This window comes from Rattus norvegicus, chromosome 1 (genome assembly GCF_021556685.1).
Source record: "Rattus norvegicus strain SHRSP/BbbUtx chromosome 1, alternate assembly SHRSP_T2T, whole genome shotgun sequence".
NCBI lineage: Eukaryota > Metazoa > Chordata > Mammalia > Rodentia > Muridae > Rattus > Rattus norvegicus.
Window position 1 is genome coordinate 17,311,402 of NC_141534.1, and position 20,554 is coordinate 17,331,955.

Here is a 20,554-nt window from a genome sequence, read left to right on the forward strand (position 1 = left end):
GGCGCAGAGGCCTGGCGGAAGGCAAGATGGCGCGGCAGAGGTTTCCCTCCTGCGGTCCGCGTCTCGTCGGTGTCTGAGCGGAGTTCTTCTGGAAGGGACGGCGGCAGACGCCCTCTATGCGCGATGGCCCGGCATCGGAACGTCCGGGGCTATAACTATGATGAAGGTGGGTGGCAGGGCCGCGCTGGCCGTCATCTTAGATCTTCCAGCTGCCGCCCTGGCCGCTCTTACGTCCGCCTGGATTCGAGCTTGGATCCCGGAGTCACGTTCGCATTGGTGTCTACGGTTTGGGGGGACCAGGCGGAGGATAGGACCTGCGAGCCCCGGGGAGGAAGCCGGCGTGTTGTCTGTCTTCTGACTGAGCAGGTTTACGGACGGGGCAAGAGTGTAGCATCTCCAGGGCCCACTGGTGTGGCGAGGTCGGGATCCGATGTTGTTCGCATCCGAGCATCACCTCCTCTTTCCTTGTTTCATTCAGGGACCCCCCACTTCTGTTTCTGACTTCTGTTTCATAAGCCCTCCTTCAGACGTAACCATAAGGCGTTACTTAGTTATTAAAACAGGCTGGCTTAGCGCTTACCTGCAGCCGGCCTGCTACAAACGTCAGATTCATTTAGGGTTTGTTTTTTTTTTCCCCCCGCGTCCGTGCGTTTTGACTGCAGAACTTAACCCCTCCCGAATTTTTCAAAGAATTTCAAAACTGGCGACGTGAGAAACAGAAAAGAGTCTTGTTTAAAAGGGTCAAGAAATTAGGTCGATTTGCTGGTCTTCAGGTGTATACACACTCAGTTATTGGCTGATAATGCTTAATGTACATTTATTTTTAAAAGGAAATGGAAAACAACACTAGCGGGGAGGTCGTGAGAAAGGGACTCGCAATTTGCTTTTTTTTTTTTTAATGAAAAATGTATATGAATGCACTCTACGAGTTGAAGTGGTTTTAGGAAAAATACATCATGCACTGAGTGGATAATAATAAGCATTATTAAGCATCATAGAAACTAAAAATAAACACAAATGTAAACTAATGCAAAAATCCTAGACCTGCTGCTTTTTAAAACGGAGAATATGTAATGTTTTAAGAAGATGGTTGTTATTAACCCCCTTTGGCAGGAGTGAGGGTGGTGGTGGGTGGGGTGGTGGGGTAGGGTTGTGAGTTTCAACATCTGCAACAGGTTTTGGCATCTAACACTCTGGGCTGCATTTGCAGACTTGGACCCAGTCTGCCTGGAATATCTTCCTTGGCAGACATTCACTGTAAGAATATGTAGTGACTGTATAAAATGCCCCGGTGGACCACTACCACAAAGAAATGACTTTAGACTGGAAGACGTTTTGTAGCTGTGAAGTAAAGAACGTTTGTTAATTTCTTTCCTTATCCAGTGATGATTGTCAACTTAAGGGGTTGGGGATTTAGCTCAGTGGTAGAGCACTTGCCTAACAAGCGCAAGGCCCTGGGTTCGGTCCCCAGCTCCAGGAAAAAAAAAAAAATTAAGAGTACTCCTTAACATATTGACTGTTTTAAAGTAACAGCTGGTTAAAGCCTGAGAGCTTCCACACAGTGTCATGACAGTAACATAGGAAGGGTGTGAAAGAGAGGGTGTAAATTAGAAGGGCTTGGGATTCCTTGTGTCCTCTGAGCCCTTCTTACCTCGGCCAGCTGAGGTCAGGTTTTATTTCTTTGTAACAATCGGTGACATCATAACGGAGCCTAGCCTGTCCTGGGATGGTCCTCCCTTCCTGTTTACAAAAGTTCAATTTATTTTCAGTTTTCTTCTTCCCAGTTAGGCTTCCCCTTAGGCTTTCAATAATTAAAACTTCACCGAAGTATTCTAATCATTATAGTTGGTCTATGGGCAAACACCTGTTGGTTCCTCTGTGTAACCCTGTGTTACTGTACTTTTCATGACTGCTTCCACCACTAGGTTTTTGTTTTGAGACAATTTCATGTAGCCCCTGTTGGACTTGTATTCAAGGTGTAGCCAAGGATGATGAATGAATGATCCTCCTGCCTCTGATCAGGTGACAGGCATGGACTGGCAGGCCCGGTTTATACAGTACTGGCGTTGGGACCTAGGACTGTGCACAGTAGTTCAGTAAATAGTTCAGCCTTAGGTGTAGTAAATCCCTCCAATGTTTTGTTGAATAAGTGAAGCACTTTTAGGGAAACATCAGGAAGAGTTCTCTTCATATTTATATTTTGTCTTGCTTGAAGCCAACCAAACTAGCAGAAGTGATTTGTAATGTCTAAAGATTGTGAGTGAAATTTTAAATTTGAGGTTACATTCTGATTTCACTTAATCTTACTTTTTTTTTTAATCCAGTTTTAAAGCAGTCATACAACTTTCCTTTGCCACAGCATTAGGTCTTGGCCTTTAAGCATGGTTTTCCTGATGCCTGCTTGCCCTAGAAAACTGGCCTCCTCCCTCCTTTAGAATTGGTTTGAATGTTTTCTTCCTGGGGAATTTCACGTTTCGCTCACATGTGTTCCCAGCTTGCTCAGTATTTCCTCATGCTGCCTAATTGTCATGGAATTTGTCATCACTCTATTCTGGTTTGTTAGAGCTCTGGCATTAAGAGAGCTGGGAATGTATGCACACTTCCAATGTCTAAAAAATGTCTCCATAGTAGGCCCTGGTATAAAATTATATGTGTTCCTTGCAGTTTTAAAGCAGTTTGATTTGTTAACCTGTAAACACACTAATTTAGTGGCCTATGTATGCCAGAAAGGAACTGTTATTTCTCATTTATTGAAACCTGTTGTACTTGGAAGACAAGAAATTAGAGGTGGCTGTTGGAAGGTTAAGGTGGCAGGAAGACTTCAGGGAGCTTACCTAGAAAAAGAAGCAACCTTAGGAAAAATCTCAACAAAGAACATATTCATTGAGGTCAGTTAGTGATCACCAAAGTTAGGCATCCTGGTTCCCCACAAAGAATGTCCGTATGGTTGATGTATTTACCCTGTGCTTACTGGTTCTATAAAGATGCGTGGCTGGAGGGGAGGAGGGAGGTAATGTGAGAAAATTAAATAAAGCCCACTTAACTTAAAAGCATAAGACATAGGTATGTCTTTTAAGTATAAATTGTCAGTAACGTAGACTGTTAATGCATGCCTTCTCTGTGGGAAGAGCTCTTAGAATTTATGGAAAGGTGGACATTTCAGCATCCTTCAAAGTTGGTATGTTAACTTACTTTGTAGGTAATTCAGATGTTTCTTCACTAATACACAAGGCTGATTGGGCTTGTAACAGAGTTTTTCCTTTTTAGATTTTGAAGATGATGACTTGTACGGCCAGTCTGTGGAGGATGACTATTGCATCTCACCATCAACAGGTAAGTGTTAAAAAATGGTTTCTTTGATTTCGCTGTCTACAATGTCAACAAAGTATAATTGTCATCCTGGACCAGAATGTTCATGAGACTGTAATATGTAATGTTGAAAAAGATATGTATATGTGTGTATGTCTTTATATATGCACATGTTAATATTTAAAGTTTTTATAATGGATTATTTGAAAACAAAAAATAGATGTTATATAGGCCAGGGTGGCCTTGAACTCCTGGTGGTCCTCCAGCTTTAGTCATACTTGGATGGACTGTAAGTAAATATGCCCCACCAAGTTCACCTGCAAGACTTTCTTTACTCATGAATAGTTTTTGTTTTCTGCGAGCGTATGCGTGCGTGTGCGTGTGTGTGCGTGTGTGTGAGGGAGGGAGGGAGGGAAGGAGAGAGAGAGAGAGAGAGAGAGAGAGCGCGAGCGTGAGCGAGCGCTCACACCTGTGTGCATATGTCTTGTTTGCCTTTGTTTAGGTGTATGCTTCTTCTGCACATACATGGGAGTGCACAGGGACCTCGGGAATCTTGTACCATTCTCCCTCTTAGTTCTTTATGCCAGGATTTCTCACTGAACTGTGATCTAAGATGGTGACCAGCAAGCTTCAGAGACCCTGTGTCTCTGCCATTCAAAGTGCTGTGGTTACAGACATGTACATGACTACACCTGATTTTGATGGGTATTAGGGATTGAATTCAGGCCTTCATGCTTTGTGCAGTAAGAGCTGAGATGTGTTAAGGAAAAATGAAGCAGTTTAAGAAAAGCCTTGGTGCCTTTGTTTTTCTAATAATCTCTGTAACATGTAGTTATATAAATTCACTAAAATACTTGATGATTAGTGAAATTCTTAGACCTCTGAAGGCAGGTAGTAATAAATTTTATATCAGGAATATTTTGAATATTAGACTGGCATCTGGGAACAATTTATTTAGGGAAAGAATAGTAATATTTAGACAGATTAGGGAGGCTCACAAGAGTTGAGGTCTACTAGGTGTGGTGGTATATGCCTTTCCTCCCAGGACTCAGGGGATCAGTCTGAAGCAGGCTGATCTCAGTGAGTTTAAGGCCACTTTGGTATATGTATATACAAATCAGGCCAGCCACAGCCACAGAGACCCTGTCTGTGTATACGTGCCCCCCCCCCCCCCGTGTGTGTGTGTGTGTGTGTGTGTGTGTGTGTGTGTGTGTGTGTGTGTTTTGAGATCTTCAGGGTTTGCTGAATATAGTTTGAAGTGGATTGTTCATACAGCAGAGTTTGCTCACAAATAGTACAAATTCAAGGTCTCTCTCTAGATAGGCAGCATTTACCTGGTGTGCTAACAGCACAAGTTATTCTTTCAGAAGTTGTTCTCCTGAGAGTTACACGTGTGGCCTGACTTACTTGATGGTTGGTCACAGACTTCCGTGTCTCTCTCATGGCTTGACTTCCATCTTGTATTGTTCACGTTCCTGACATCCTAGCTATGAGTTACTGTTGAACTTTTTGAAAATCTGTTGACATCACCACCCAGGAGGTAGTTAAATGCTTTCCCCTTTTTGATAAACTTACTTTTAACAAAAGCATGTAAATTTGAATTGTTTATTTTCTAGAACGTTTTCAGGGTGCTTAGTAGGCATGCGAGAGATCCAGGGTGTGACCACCATCGTCACCCTGACAGCAGTGACAAAAAGACCACTACCAAAAGCAATCTAGGGAAGGAAAGTGTGTGGCCCAGCCGTCGCACCAGAGTGGAAACTAGCCTGGCTTGAACTTCACTTGTACCACAGGCTAGCCTACAGTCTGGGAGTCCCTGCTTCAGTGTCCCTGATGTTGGGATCACTGGCCCGTGTGCCCTGTGCTTGGCCTAGGTTATTTTCTTCGTGTGCACTGTCAGGAAACTGGCAATGAGAAGTGAGAGCTTTGGACTAGTTCTGTTACTTAGAGCAGTAGCCTGCCGTGGCAGGGCAGCAGAATAGCTGCTGGGCCTTTCTGGCTGCTTTGTGAAGCAGACTCATCCTTGTTACTGGGTCATTGTTGGTATCTGTCCTATTTTTTTCCTTCATTGAAATTAATCAAATATCATGACCAAAAGCAACTTGGTAGGACAGGTTTGTGTAACAGAAATGCCCCAAGAGACATGCTCATGGGTCACTGTGCTGGTGACAGTTCCTCAGCGGGGGTTCCGTCTTCACAGCAGGATCAGGCACCACACTGTCCGCACACCCTTCAGAAGATACTTCTCCTTTGAGGATGAATGAACACATGATGTCGTGAGGAGCTCAGGGAATAACAGTCTCCCTTTTGATTCATTCAGGAGGTGAACATACTCTACTCATGGGCTAATGAAGCCTGTAATTGAGCTGCTTTACCAATCAATAGAGACCTCTCAACTTTAGCCATGGATGCATGCTTTTTTTTTTTTTTATTGATTAAAAATTGTTTTTCTTTAAATGTAGCGCTTTAAAAATGTTCTTTACAAAGATTTTTTTCATACTGATTATTGAGTGAATGTCAGGACACTAACAGCAAAAGAACCAGGAAAAGCAACTTGAATAGTCTATTTTGTTCAATTAAAGTGAGTGGACGTAGCTTTTTGATATATTTGTTCTGAACCTTTACTCATCATTAATTTATGTGTAAGAAAAGCCCTATTTTTTTCTTTCACTATACAGTAGCTGTGTAAGGTCCTGTTCTCATAGTTTGCTGCTGTAGTCTGATGGGTAGAGCATGATCCTGACTTAGGTCTGAGCATGCTTGCCAGGAAGGGTGAGTAGGGCTGGTACGCTGGGGCGTATGTAGGTAGAGCAATGGCTACTGAGTGATGTTGGTTTTGGGAGACTCACGGAATTCATGCACGTCACAGCATGAAATAATGGGTGGGACACAGGAACCAGTTATGAAAAGTCTTTGTCATTTGTGTCTGTGTCAGGTTTAACTGGAGATATCTGAGCAGGGAGGGGAGGTGACTGATGAGGTACAAACTAGACTGGCTGTCCTGGAACTCACTCTGTAGACCAGGCTGGTCTTGAGCTTGCCCCCCCCCCCCCCAAGCTGGCATTACCGATGTGCACTACTACTCCGAGCAGGACAGTGTCTTCAGCTCTCCTGCAGTAGGGAACAGCAGAGTGGCTGCTCAGTGCAGGTTTCTTTTTTAATTTGGACTTTGAGTTCAGCTTTGAGGTTTGGACTGCCCCTCGTCTTCTGCCACCTCTGTCCCCTTCCTAACCTCAGCCTCTATGGTCCCTTAATCTATTGACCTACGTGGTCAAACCACTAGCAAGGACTTCTGTAACTACGACCATAGTACAAGTCTGCAAGTGGACTTTGTTTTCTTTCCTTTTCTTTTGGTTTGGGAAGTAGGGACTATCCCCAGAAACAGAAGCTTCTAGTAGATGGTACAGGCACTTATAAGCTTTTTTTTTTTTTTTTTTTTTTTTTTTTTTTTTTTGGTTCTTTTTTTCGGAGCTGGGGATCGAACCCAGGGCCTTGCGCTTCCTAGGTAAGCGCTCTACCACTGAGCTAAATCCCCAGCCCCGGCACTTATAAGCTTTAACTTCCGCTTTGCTCTCTCTAGTGAAATTTGTTGAGGGAAGTGTCTAATTTTTCACCTCAGTCAGCATTGACCAGTCTTCAGTTTCTCGGGTTGCAGTACTAGTAGACACTTGGAGAATATACACAGTTAACGTTGAGCTAAGCAAAATACAGTTCACGAAAACCTGGAAAACTGTTGGAAATCTCTAGGTAGAAAACAGCACCATTTGTATTTTTAGGCTGACAGAGTGAATCTAAAATGCCAGGATTTTAAAGATTTACAGATCACTAGAAATAGACTGTCAATCTAAGTATTACTTGATGGGTCTAAGACATCTCTGGTCTGTGATTTTAACTGTGGAAAATTTATTCTTGGAGAATCTGAAACAGAATGTTTCTTCTGTAATAATTTTATTTCCTTGCCATAAGATGGGGAAGAATACACATATATGTCAATAATATGTGCATCCTTGAAATACTTTGTGGTGTTCAAAAATAAAATTAAGAATAATTACAGGGAAAATAAGATTAGGACATGTCTTTCAACCTGTGGATCACTCACAGAACCAGTAACCATCTTACTGGAAATGCTTGCACATTTGGAGAGGGATATTCGTCTCTAATAAAGAATATGGGTTCAGGACTTTTTACCTCTAAAGGGCAAATGCTTGATTGGAAGAGGTGTAAGGATGATGACTAATGGGTAATGTTGCAAAGGCAGCATTATATTAATGTGCATATTAAATATTCCTGGAACAAGGCTGTAGCTAAACTGAGAAAGAAGGCGTTGGTCAGTGTACCTACAGGTGCAGTAGAAATCAGACTTCCAAAGAACACTGACGTGTTGGGTGGCATTGTCTAGACTAAAGCATCTCTGCTGTGACACCCTCTTCACACCCTTTTCTACTAATTACTACACTTGCTTTTAGTTCTCAGTTTCCTTGCTTGTATTGACTTCTTGTTCAATCTTCCAATTTTTCTATGCTCTGACCTCCTTTATTGGAACTGCTTCAGTCTCCAGTGAGTACTTTGTTTCTCCAGTACTCATATGTTACTCATTTGGACTTTAAAACACAACAGTACAATTTTCTTCCGTCTTTCCTGCTAATCTATATGGTCATTGACTTATGGCCTTCTGATTTCTGGATATAGATATTACATATGAGCTGTAACTTCATATTTTCTGCATTATTAGTACATTTTGGAGGTAATTTCTCCTTCAGTTAATACCTCCCTGGGAGCTGCACACAAGTCCAATGTAGGAATTCTGTTCAGTGGGCTTAATATGTTCTTAGGAAAGTGAAATACTGTGAGGACCCTGTTCTGCGGTGCTGCGTTTGTGTTTCTGTCTTTAATGAATGGCTTAAGCCATGTATTAGAGTAACAAGTTTGTGTGTGTGCATGTGTCTGTGTGACTGACTGGTTTATTGTGCCTTTGTATGATTGAAAAATGAGTTGTTCAAAGTCTGAGGCCTGTTGAGGCGTGGAGAGATGATGGCTCAGCGGTTAAGCACACTACTATGGGGCACCACCCATCACCTCAGTTCCAGAGGATCCAATGCCCCTGCTGATGTGCAAGGGCACCTGCGAGGGCACGTAGCATGCTTGTGCTGCACAGATGCATACTGGAGCAGCATATTCATACATTCATAGTAAATAAAAACACGAACTGAATTTAATGCTTTCAGTAACTTTTTGGATTCTGTCAAAATTAGTGTTTCTTAGGTAGTAGAAGTTAAATGTTTGCTTCCCTGTGGAAATAATTGAAGTGCTTTCTTAAGTAAATGAGTTTGATGTGTGCTTTAAAATCTCAGTACCAAGAAAATAAAGGAGCATGATTGTGGGCAAGGATGAAACTAGATGAATGGAATGGTCTTGGAGATTAGGGGAAAGGAGGAGACCAGCAGGAGATTAGTAGATCCTTAGTCTGAGGATTTGGGTAGAATTTGGGTGGATTTATACCATCCTGGGACATGGCTAATTCATCACTCTTGCCAGACGTGGACAGCTGGCTGTGTGTGTGTATTTATTCATGCGAGTTTGTGCATGTCTGTCCATGTGCATGTTTGCCTGTGTGTGTATGTGAGGTGCACGCATGTGAATATGCAGATACTTGCACCCTATGTATGAGCATAAACAGGCCAGAGCAGGACATCCTGGTATTTTCCTGTTTCTCTCTTTAGAGCCTTTAGACAGGATTTCTCACTGGGCTGGAAACTTGCTGTTTAGGCTAGGCCACTGGCCGGCTAGCTGCTGGACTTTGTCCCTGTAGCATAGGGATACAGGCATGTGTAGCCTGTCGCTTTTCTCCGTGGGTGCTGGGTATTCCCAGCTGATTTACTGTGGTTGCAGAACAAGCACTCTACGCCCCAAGGCAGCTTCTTAGCCACAGGGTTTTTAATTTTTAGCTTTTTTGTTTTCAGTACTGAGAGGCAAACCTCTAGGACCTTGCATATACTAGGGAAGCACTTTACCAGTGAGCTATAACCACATCTCCTTTATCTTCGCTTGTGTTAGGAAAAACTAAGAAAATATTGGGAATTGGCTATATTATAGCATTTTTCATTTTCTATTCTAGCTGCTCAGTTCATTTACTCACGACGTGACAACCCTGAAGAAGAATATGGTTATGAAGATCTGAAAGAGTCTTCTAATTCTCTTTTGAATCACCAATTAAGTGAAATCGACCAAGGTATGGCTTTTTAAAAAATAGCATGTCTTCATTGGCTGAAGTGATTAATCACTGAGTAAGAATTTGTAAATTTTATGGAAGTTCTTCATGGTAATGTTTATAGACATTAATAATAAAAGCACATCCATTTTATTTGCTGTATTTTTGAGAGTCTGTTTAATTGTGTGTCAAGAAATCGATTCCATCGAGCACCGCAGCTACTCAGTCACAGGGCTGTGGACTGTGAGTTTCTCTTCCTCTTACCCTTTTTATGGAGGAGAGCGTCCAATGATTGGTTAGAAGAACATGGAAAGAATTAGCGCTCGTGAGCTTTCATGGGGCAGATGATGAAATGACAAGAGCATGGCTTGCAGGAGGTCTACGGAAGAAAGCACTGAAGAGCAGAGTAGCAGGCTGCCGCTGCTCTGCTGCCTGCCTGACAGGAACTTCCCGGAGATCCAGGAAGCAGCAGCAGCGGCTGACTGCTTGTTTCAGCCCTTAAACATTTGAAAAGGGCTGACTGTGTTTTGGCTTCCTTTTACAAGTATATTTCTCATTGCCACTGCTTCAGTGTCACCCAAGCCACAGACTGAAGGAGCACTGAGCTGGCCAGGGGCATGCGTGGTGCTGTCTGTGGGAAGGAGGGGGGGGGGGCTGAGATGCTCACTCTTCCCTTGGGGTGGATTCCTCTCTGTTCATGTTTCTAACTTGTGAGTTCATGATCCATCTGGAAGTAGGGAGCGAGGGTGAGTCTGTAAGCTGATCTTTGAATAAAACAGCAACTGCTGGGCTGGGAGACGGCTCAGTGCTTAAGAGCACTTGCTGCTCTTCTAGGAGACCTGGGGCCTGCTCTCAGTACCCACATGGTGCCTCACATGCACCCATCAACCCAGTTCTCTCTTCTGCCTCTGTGCCACCAGGCCTGGACTTGGTGCACGCAAGCACGCATGTACGTACGTACGTACGTACGTACATACATACATACATACATACATTACAGGCAAAACACTCATCACATACAAAGTTTATAAATAAATTAATATACTTTTAATGCCAGGTGCTAACAAAATCAGGATAAATGGAAAGAAGACAAAAGTATATAAAATTAGAGATTAGGAACAATAAAGACATAAGAAATTAAATTTTTTTTGGTAGACTCACTTGACCATCTGGTGGAATGCCGAGCTGGTCTGTGCACTCTGCAGTTCTCTTTGTACTCTCTTCGTTTTTTTTTTTTTTTTTTCCCCGGAGCTGGGGACCGAACCCAGGGCTTTGCGATTGCTAGGCAAGCGCTCTACCACTGAGCTAAATCCCCAACCCCCTCTTTGTACTCTCAGCAGAGTCTTGAGGGCTAAGACGGTAGAAGTCTGCTACAAGTCTGCTACGCCTGCTTCCTGGTTGGTAGTTAGGGACTTACAAAAGTCCAGTCATGTCTGAGAAGGAAGGCTGGTTCTCCAGCCGGGCATGCGGCTGTCTGTATACAGTCATGTATTTACCAGGTGCTTTGCTGGCACTGTACCAACACCCTGAACATGATTGGCTTACCCGTCAGTCTTATTGCATAGGGACACAAGTAGGATATGGATCAGTTAGACCAGTCTACCCAGATGGTCTCCACTTTTTACCCATTACCACAGTTGCTCTTTATGAGTGGTTAGGGATGTAGATCCTGTAGGATCTTAGAGACTTTCATGCTCTCTCTGCTGACTGCTGACTTCCAGTTTCAGTGGTTCATGTATTAATCCACCACATTGCTTCCCTAGTCACGGGGAAGCCGCACACCTTTTAAAGCAAACCTTACACAGATAGAAAGCAGACTTGTGCTGGTGTTTAAGGAGATTCTTGTAACAATCAAAACTGCAGTTAGGCGTGTAATGCAGCATTTACACAGGGAGTCTGGACAGGAGACGCCTCCTAGTAGATGTTGGGCACAGCAGCCTCTGGGGTGCATGAAGACTGCGTTCCAAGGTGTCTGGCATACAGAGTTCCTGTGAGGATGGGTATGATCAGTGTGGAACAGCCACATGCTGCAGTGTGCAAATGTGTGTTCGTTCTATTCGTAAGCCCCAGGTTTTTAGCTCTTAAGGTTATGAAAACTCAGATGAGTGTAATACTGACTTTATATTATAAGAATACTGAAAATCTTTAAACATTGCAATCTCAGGATTAAATATAGTTTTAAAAATGAGTGTTCCCTTCTGTCTTAGTTTTATGGACTTCATTATTTTATGCTAAATTGTTTTGATAACTTTATGTTGGCTGTGGAGAGCTCATTAGTTTGAAAAAAACCCTTAAAAGTAGTAATTTATAATACGTAAGAGATATAGTTAGTGATTAACTGGGTTCACCAAGTTCAGAGTAGTTCACAGTCCCTTTCCCTTTTGAGGCATACTAAAAGTATTGTGCTTGGGAGTAAACTGTTCTGTAGGAACAGTGCTGCTCTTACCCTCTGAACCGTCTCTCCAGCTCCGTCCACTGGTATTTTTAAAGCAAAAGGCAGTATTGCTCTGGAGACATAGAACATCGTCTTGTATTGAGAACGGGCATTGTTATGTACATGTTGTCTGTATTTTCCAGGTGTTATTCAGAAACATTGATTTCTTCACTAAGGAGACTTATGGAGACAGGTGCATAGTAGAAAAATGTAACTGTTATAACTTCTACCAAAGAGAAGGAAGGTTTGAGTATTCTAGTGTTTCAGATTCTCAAATGTGACGATGTAGAGCTCTTTCAAGACACTGCATAGTTCAGCTTTCTGCTCTGTTGTGTGTTCTAGCTCGCCTTTATTCATGCCTTGATCACATGAGAGAGGTACTGGGGGACGCCGTGCCTGATGACATACTGACTGAGGCAATTCTGAAACATAAGTTTGATGTGCAGAAGGCGTTGTCGGTGGTTCTGGAACAAGATGGTGTGCAGACTTTGAAGGAGAAGAGTGAGCGAGCAGTGTGTGCAGGACAGCCTTCAAAAGGTATGCCTTCACCTGCTCTGTCTGCCTCCTGGGGTGCCCAGACGCTGGGCTTGGCTCACGTTGGTCAGCTGCTAGCTTGCAGCCTTATGATTTTATGTGCACGAGTGTTTGCCTGCACCCGTGTGTAATGCTGCAGGAGGTCAGAAGAGGCTGTGCAGGCCCTGGGACTGGAGGGAAGGACGGTTGTGAGCGTGCTGCTGGGAACCAGACCCTGACTGTCTGCCAGAGTAGAGGGATTAATGCTCTTAACCACTGAGCCGCCTCTTCAACTTGAGCACTATGTTCCCTTCCTGTTAAAGTGTATGCATAACACTAGCACAAAGACAATAAAGTCAGATAAAAGAAATCCTTTTCCTTCTTGTTAGTTTCTTACTGAACTATTGCATTTAAAAATCCTAGTGAGACGAGATACAAATGAGAACCTAGCTATTAATGTTAAAATATTCCTCTGTTTATAGCGTTCGTGGATGATTGTAATTTCATGTTATTTAAGTATCATTAGCTAATATTAAATACTGGAATTGTACTTGTCACATTTTCATTTTTAGCTTTCATTTTTAGCTAACGTAAGAAAATGGTAGATCTTTAATGCTAAAATTACAGGGTTTGGGGTATAGAGTTTTGTGGACTTGGAGAATTGTGGTGCACATGTATTAATTGTTATGATTCCTGTTAGTGGGAGCGTGATCGTTTGTTAACGGTATTGATGTCCTTTAATCTTTGGATTAGACGTCTGCAAAATTGCCTAGCCTACTTCTTTGAAATCAGTATTTTTCTGGTGGGGGGAGGGGGCTGAAACATGTACTTTGAATTGACCATGATGATAATGCCTTCCGTATTAATAATGTGCCCTTAGAACACAAAAAGGTAATCCTGATAATTTTACTGTGATAGACCTTCACATTCATGAACTTTGATTCAGTAAATTCATGACAATTAGAACCTTGGTACTTACCGTTACATACACAGTGAACAGAGTAAGAAGGCCACGCCAGGTTGTTAGGGGTAGTAATTTTGTTTTGTTTTCCTCATGGTCCCTATTACTAAATAAGGAACAAGTATCATTTTATTTAGATCATGATCAATAGAAGCACTTAGTAATTAAATGCCTCATTTCATGTTTCCTTTTGGTTGCTGTGACTGTCTCCTGCAAATGTCAACTCATGCATCTGAATATTAATGGCTCCTGTAAGGTAAGGAGTCTTATTTTCTTCCTTTGAAGTTTCACCCAAAACTGTGCAGCCTTCTTATGCTCAGTCAGACAGTCGCTTGGGTAGCAGTAGCACAACTTGTGACTGTTGTAGCTCAGTGGCAGGGTATGGATCCCATAGCTCTTCCCTTGAGCCACGTCACTATTTACTTCACAGCAGAGAGAAACCTGTCAGACCCCAAAGGGAAAAGGAACTAGGATCATGTAAGTTAACGAAAGAACTGGCTCTAGCTCACCTGATCCGTGACGCGCCACGGGATTCCTGTGCAGGCCAGTCGTCGGCCAGGCTGCCGCCCTCACACAGTGGGCACAGTGGGCTCCTTAGGAGTCTGGATGCTGCTGTGATGGGAGCTGCTGCATCTGTGTGTGCGCCTGGAGAGGACTTTACCCTCAAAGGAATACCAGACTTAGAGTCCCTAATGAGGGGGGACACCGCAGCTAGTGGTCCTGTGGGTGTTCAGAGCAGCTCGCTACCTGATTTGCAAAGCATTCCAGTGCAGCTCGGCTTGGGAAGCTTAAATAATCCATTGCACATGTGTAGCCCAGTGGAAAAGAATCCCAGGATAAACACTGAAGTTGAGCAAAGTGCCACGAATAACATCGTAAAGAATAACAGTTTACCATTTTCCCAGCATCAAAGTCCATCCCTAGCTGAACTGTTTGAGCAACACAGAGAAAACAGCCCTGGCCAGTGCTTTACTTTGTCTGACCTGTGTAACCAGTCATCTGCCAGCTTGGGCTCCCTTTCCCTGTCACAACTGGCCAGCCGCTCTCAGTCTGCTAACGGAGTGTCAGAATTAACAGGGTCTCTGTCATCTTTGGCATTTTGTAAAACTGCTCCCACGAGAGACCTGGAGAATTTATCCCTTTCTGATTTGATTGCAAAAACGATTGAACTAGACAATTCTCAGATTAAGAAAGATTCCTTTGAGCTTAGTTTATCTGAAATGAGGAGTCCTGAAGTTGATTCAAATATTGATCTTAGTGTCTTGATAAAAACTCCAGAGTTTGTCCCAAAGCCTGTAGTTGACCCATCAGTTGCTTTAACACCAGACACTAAAGTTCTGAGTTCTAAGTTAGGGAAACCTTGCAATCCTACTCAGGGTAGTAAGAAAGCCAAAAGAGCCTGCCTTGCCAGGGAAGCTCCTCTCTCTCTGCCGTGGACCAAGGCCCTTGCTGCTAGGCCTTCAGCCTTCGCCTCAACGCTGTGTCTTCGTTACCCACTGAGAAGCTGCAAGAGGCGCACTCTTGAGCTCTACAAGACGTTCCTTTATAGCAGACAAGTTCAAGATGTATCGGACAAGGAAATAAGTCCTCTTGTGGCAATAACGCCGTTTGACTTCAAATCGGCGTCTCCCGATGACATTGTCAAAGCTAATCAAAAGAGAGCATTTACTAGAGAATAGGAACAGAAGGAAAACTTGGCTACTGTTGTAAGCTTTTTATCTCAATGTAAAGTTTTTGTAGGATCATTTTATATTATGGGATTCAAATTGTGATTTTTATTAAAATTGTCTTAAGTTCATTATAACAACTTAAGGATTTTTGCACTGATAATTTTTTTTAACGATGTCTTGGAGTAGTGACTTCATTTAAGTTGCTAGCTCATAAGAGTGTATGTTTACAATGCATATGGAAAACACGATATTGTGACTTGGACCTCAGATATTTCATTTGATATCCAACTTTCTTAAGTTTTCTCTATGAAATATTTTTGTCTTTTTTTCTTAAATGAAAGTCATCTCCTTGGATTGTCACAGTTTGAAGACTGTCCTGAGGACATGTGGCATAGCTGAGGCAAGCTTATATTTTCAGCTAGTATTGAATCATTCCTTGTTTATTATTTTATTTAGGTGACCACTAAAACTTTCCTACTAGACAAACGTAAAGTTCTTGATTTTTGCAAGTACTATGAAATCTGGTTAGGTGAATTTTTGATGATGTAATGAAAATCTTTGAAGGGACCATGTATATACTGGAATTGGATTAACATATAATTATTTTTATACATTATATATTTTATAGGTTTTAAGGCATCCTCTTTAAAAATAAACATATAGAACGTATTTGGAAGTATGTTTGCATGTTATTTAAATAGTTTTACCAGCTCTCTGACAGTTGCTGTAGAGTGAGTAATGAGATGTGGATCCTTTCCATTTTGTTCCTGATGGCTGTGTGCCCAGCAGTCCCAGAGTTCCACAGTGGCCACGCCCTGAGTGTGCTTATGGTCAGCGGAGTAAAGGCACTTCCACAACATGGGTAGCTAGAATTGGGAGTCACCAGAGAATGTTTTCTAAACATAGTCACTGTTACTGCTTTTCAAGACTGGCTGAGGAGGTTTCTGTGGAAGGCCCTTGGGAATGTATTTTCTAGATGATACTTACGTGATACATATGTCTGCTTTTCCTGGAGGATTGTGGCATAAAAATTTTAATGCCAAATATATTAGACCAAGTTAATTTCTAATAATCAGTGATATCAAGGACAAGTTATTTCTTTTTAAGTATTGACTAGCTGCCCACTAAGTGTTTTTTTTCCCTGTCAGCTGCTTCACTATTCTTTGATGTGTGTGTGTGTGTGTGTGTGTGTGTGTGTATTCAGATTGATTTTTTTAATAGTTTCAGCTGTACGTGATACTGCCATATTCAGTATTTTACTGAGCCACAATACAAGTCCCATAATATGTTTGTAAGTGAATATTTCATAAATGTTTAGGAGATTATAAAAACCACAACATGCATTTTAGGACTAGCATTAAAGTTTGGGTTATCCTTAGCTACTGTCTTTGATTTTCTAGTCTTTACCTCTTGCAGTTTAGTAGCCCAATGGTTTAGACGATTTACCAACTAGATTTATGTGCAGATTTATGTGAGAGTTTGTAATGTGGAATTCCTCCTCATAGCTTAAGCTCTATGTGATTCTCTTTCCACAGAAAGCCAGGTATTCATACTTGATCCATACTGAAGAGCATGAAAGTATTATTCACCCTTTGTCACGGAGAAGAGAAACAGTGCTTTGTGAGCTACACTTAGTTAGGTGGGCTGTGTGCCCTTGTTGGCTGAGGAACATCGAAACTACCACTTAGATTTTTTTTTTTCTTGTGCAGAAAAGGTTCTTGTGTGTGTGTGTGTGTGTGTGTGTGTGTGTGTGTGTGTGTGTAATTACATTTACATGATATATAGGATACATGTATTTATATGTACATATATAACATTTCTTTTAAAAATTAACTTCCTAGCCTTCCTTCCTGTTTCTCTTGACTTGCTCCTGGTCTGTCTGTCTGGCTTACCAAGGTCTTGTCCCTCTGACTGGGAATGTCACAGTTTTTGAGTCTCAGAGTGAGGCTGAGAGTCTGCTGTCACCCTTACTGAGGTCCTTGGTGAAGAACAGGGTGTGTTCATGGGTAACAGGCCGTTGTATGTGTACAGTAAGTGTGCTGTGTACCAGCTGCTGCTGTCTGAGTAGCTCAGGGATGCTGACTGTGTTAGGTTTACTTTATTTCCGATTTCAAACATCCATGTTGACACACAAAGCCATCTTTGTGCTATGATCAAATGCCTCCATTTACATAGGAATACAATAAAATTAGTTCGTAGTGATGTAAAAGGTGTTCAGAATGATCCCTTTGGTTCTTTGTTCTCTTCGAGCTTTACAGGATCTGTTGTGCCTATGGGCATTTTGTCATTCTCCTTGTAAAGGACATGCTTCTCAGAATTGTCTAGAATCCCCAACCCTGTCAGTACAGAGCACTGATGTTGTGTCCTGCTTTCCCACCTGCATTTTCACCTGTGTGCCCTCTGCTTTGAACCGTCCTTTCTTTTACTCTTTCTCAAAGAAATAGGAATAGCTATTGTAGTTGGTATTGGTAGGGGCTATCGTGATGACACCACGGAAGGGCTTTGACTATAAAAGGAAGCACTTCAGATAGTACAGTGCAGAGAAAAAGAACACATTTGTAAAATGGCTGCTGTCTTCTAGGTTGGCCTGGAACAACATGTATTTGGATCGTTACATAGTGAATACGAATTATGTATTGTCAACTTTTTATGTACACAAATGTATATATATATATGTATACATATATTTGTTTATAAAATGAGTTCTATAGTAGCTTAGAAATTGTTTTCTGTATTTTAATAATGGAATGTGTATAAGCAAAGATAATTGTGGATAGAATGGGAAGAGTCAATAGGAATTTCTATGATTGTTTCTTAAATATTTATACTTGTAATTATATAAGACTGTAATTGTATAACTAATTTTCAGACTGTGGAAACTTGTCACATTTTGAGTGTGTATATATACATTTTTATAAAAGCTACATTGAAAGAAATTACAATTCTGAGGTTTTCTTAAATATGAAAACTTTGTTTACTCATTAGAAGTTTCTAGAGAAATTTGGTACTTCAGAATGGTATTTTGATAATTTATCCAGAAAGTTCTACTCTTTTATCTTTCTATAGACAAATTAGATACAATCCACTTGGGTGTTGAAGAATTTCTTCCAATGTATTATTCATCATTTATAGTTTTCTCCACCATGGGATTGTGTGTGTGTGTGTGTGTGTGTGTGTGTGATTTAATAATTTATGCCTCATATAGAAACATAAGCATTCATACAGGTTACTGAATGTTGGTTTCTGAGGCAGTGGTGGGCGGAGAAAGACTTGAGTACACACTTCCTATCTTGCTGTGCATGACTTGTATTTTGCTGTTTAAGCAGAATGTTTCAGATGCAGGCTACACCGAAGTGAACAGCCTGAGGATTCTTCAAAGAGGAAGGTGGATATAGGCATCTCCTTACAAGTTGCAACACTTGTAACTCAAAAGTTGATCTCTTTCTGTTCCTCATCTGAACTGCTACTTCTTGCTTTTTTCCTATCTTTAGTATTAACCTCTTGCTTAGGTCAGAAACCCAGCATCACCTTTGACGCCTCTCTTCCTCACCTGCTACTTAATAATAGATTGCCACTCTTATGTCTAACGTAGGAGTGAGCATTTGTTTATAAGTGCATGTGTGCAGGTAACTAGTTCTTATTCTTTGGGTTAATTACATTGCATAAAGTGACTGAAATACTGAACCAGGATGTACTGAGACACTCTTTGTATGGGACATACATGATCATTGTGCATGATTACTGTAACCGATGAGCTACTGGTTGCGTGCATGCCAGCCACTCAGGTGTAGCTTGGTTTTACACATGCATCTGTTGCAGAGTGACTGCTTACTATGTGTCATTGTGTCTCATTATGTACGGCCTTGGCATTGAGCCCACAGGTGGTAGTTTAGCATAACACCTCTTCTGCTGTGCACCGTATCCACAGCGCTCCTCATGGTTGTCTGGTGCTCGGGACTGTAGGCATGTCAGCATTCTGCTTCTAAGAAGTCAAACAGAAAACCATGACACCAGATCAACCATCAGAAGCACGTGTTTACATTATGAGAGCTGACACAAAAAAATACTGTTGCTGTGTATGGCCTTGCCTGGGAGTTTATTTGTTGATTACTCAAATTGTCCAATGTTCTGTGTAGGTCTCTAAGTGATGGCCACAGTGCCCTGAGAAATGTGATGTGGGAGTTACAAATGCATGTTAATGAACATTGGTATACCCAGGTTTTGGTCCATGAATCAAGGTGATTTGACACACATCGTGTGGCCCACTAGTTCCCATCTTTACTGTTCTCTTTAAAGCTGTTAGCTTTAGCAAGAACTGTAGAAACATTAAGGAGTTTCTTGATTGAGTGCATTTCCTCTTAAAATATTCCATACAGCAGACCCAGTGTAATTCTTCTGAGATGGTCATAGAATTTCTTCTTTTTGGCCTAATTGTTCAGCCTTTATTTTCTAAGTCTCTGTAGCTATGTGTTTACTTCATCCATTGTGCAGTTTCATGGCCACATGTCCTTGAGCTTCCTCTTCTCCCTTCCCTTCTCCTCTTGTACCTGGTTCCACTCTCTTCAGATTGGAGCCATTGTGTTTTCCCGTGTCCGAGGCTGGCTGTTTTCCTAGTCCCACCGCATAAGAGTTGTTAGTACATCTGCAGACACAAATAGTTTTTATTTCCACCTCACAGGAGGAACTCTTACTACTCCTGCAGACTTTTTCCCTTGCCTTTTCATATTTAAAATTATCCCTGTTCTTAGAAGTTTTAATTCTTTCCTTTTGTCTACTTTTTTTTTCTGTTTTAAGTTCAGCAAGTTTTAGCAATATGTGTGTGTGTATTTATCTATCAGCAGAATTATATGTGCATTTATAGGCTATAGAAATTAGTCCTTATAGTAATTGTTGTTCCTGATTCCTATTTTGCCGTTTCTTAAATTTTGGCTTAGTTTGGAGAGTCTTTCTTCTGTCACCCTCGTTGGCCCACCATTCACTGTGTAGCCCGTGCTGACTGTGGCTTGTACCGTCCTCCTCGCTGGCCCAGTTGCTGGGTTGACAAGGTGCGCACCACTGCTCTCAGCTCTTGGGTTATATTTTAGAATTTTCAGTTTTTAAATCAAGTTTGTAAGTCTTTTCAAGATACTTTGTTCGAAAGTTCTGATTCATTATATTAATTAATATGAAGTAATTTATTCTAATTCAGCCAGATTTTTAGCTTTATGTCTTTGATGAGTGACACTAAGTGCTAACATAATAAATTTGGTCTCCCCACCAACATCTTTACCTTTTATAGAAAGGTAGGTTTATTATTAGCCCTGTTAGGACATAAACTAAATTGTTCTTTATCTTGGGGCTCTACTAATACTTTTGAATTTCTTTTAGGTTTTAATATTTTTGCAGACTTTGTTTTTCTGAATTATTTTCAAGTAGCTTTCTTCCCCTCTTTAAGTTTAGAGAATGGATGTTTCGTGATT

General features: G+C 41.6%; 1 protein-coding gene across 10 annotated transcripts in view; it reads left to right on the forward strand.

Moving 5' to 3' along the window:
- The first annotated feature begins 3 nt into the window (after positions 1 to 3).
- Hbs1l (HBS1-like translational GTPase) overlaps positions 4 to 20,554 on the forward strand; it is a 77,683-nt gene continuing 57,132 nt past the window's right edge. For 6 of the 10 annotated variants that reach the window (NM_001439724.1, NM_001439725.1, NM_001439729.1 and 3 more), the window contains 4 exon segments: positions 4 to 166; positions 3,268 to 3,333; positions 9,425 to 9,538; positions 12,294 to 12,488. In NM_001439724.1, the coding sequence (NP_001426653.1) occupies positions 124 to 166; positions 3,268 to 3,333; positions 9,425 to 9,538; positions 12,294 to 12,488 (418 nt within the window). In that variant the 5' untranslated portion in view covers positions 4 to 123. 10 annotated transcript variants of the gene reach the window in all.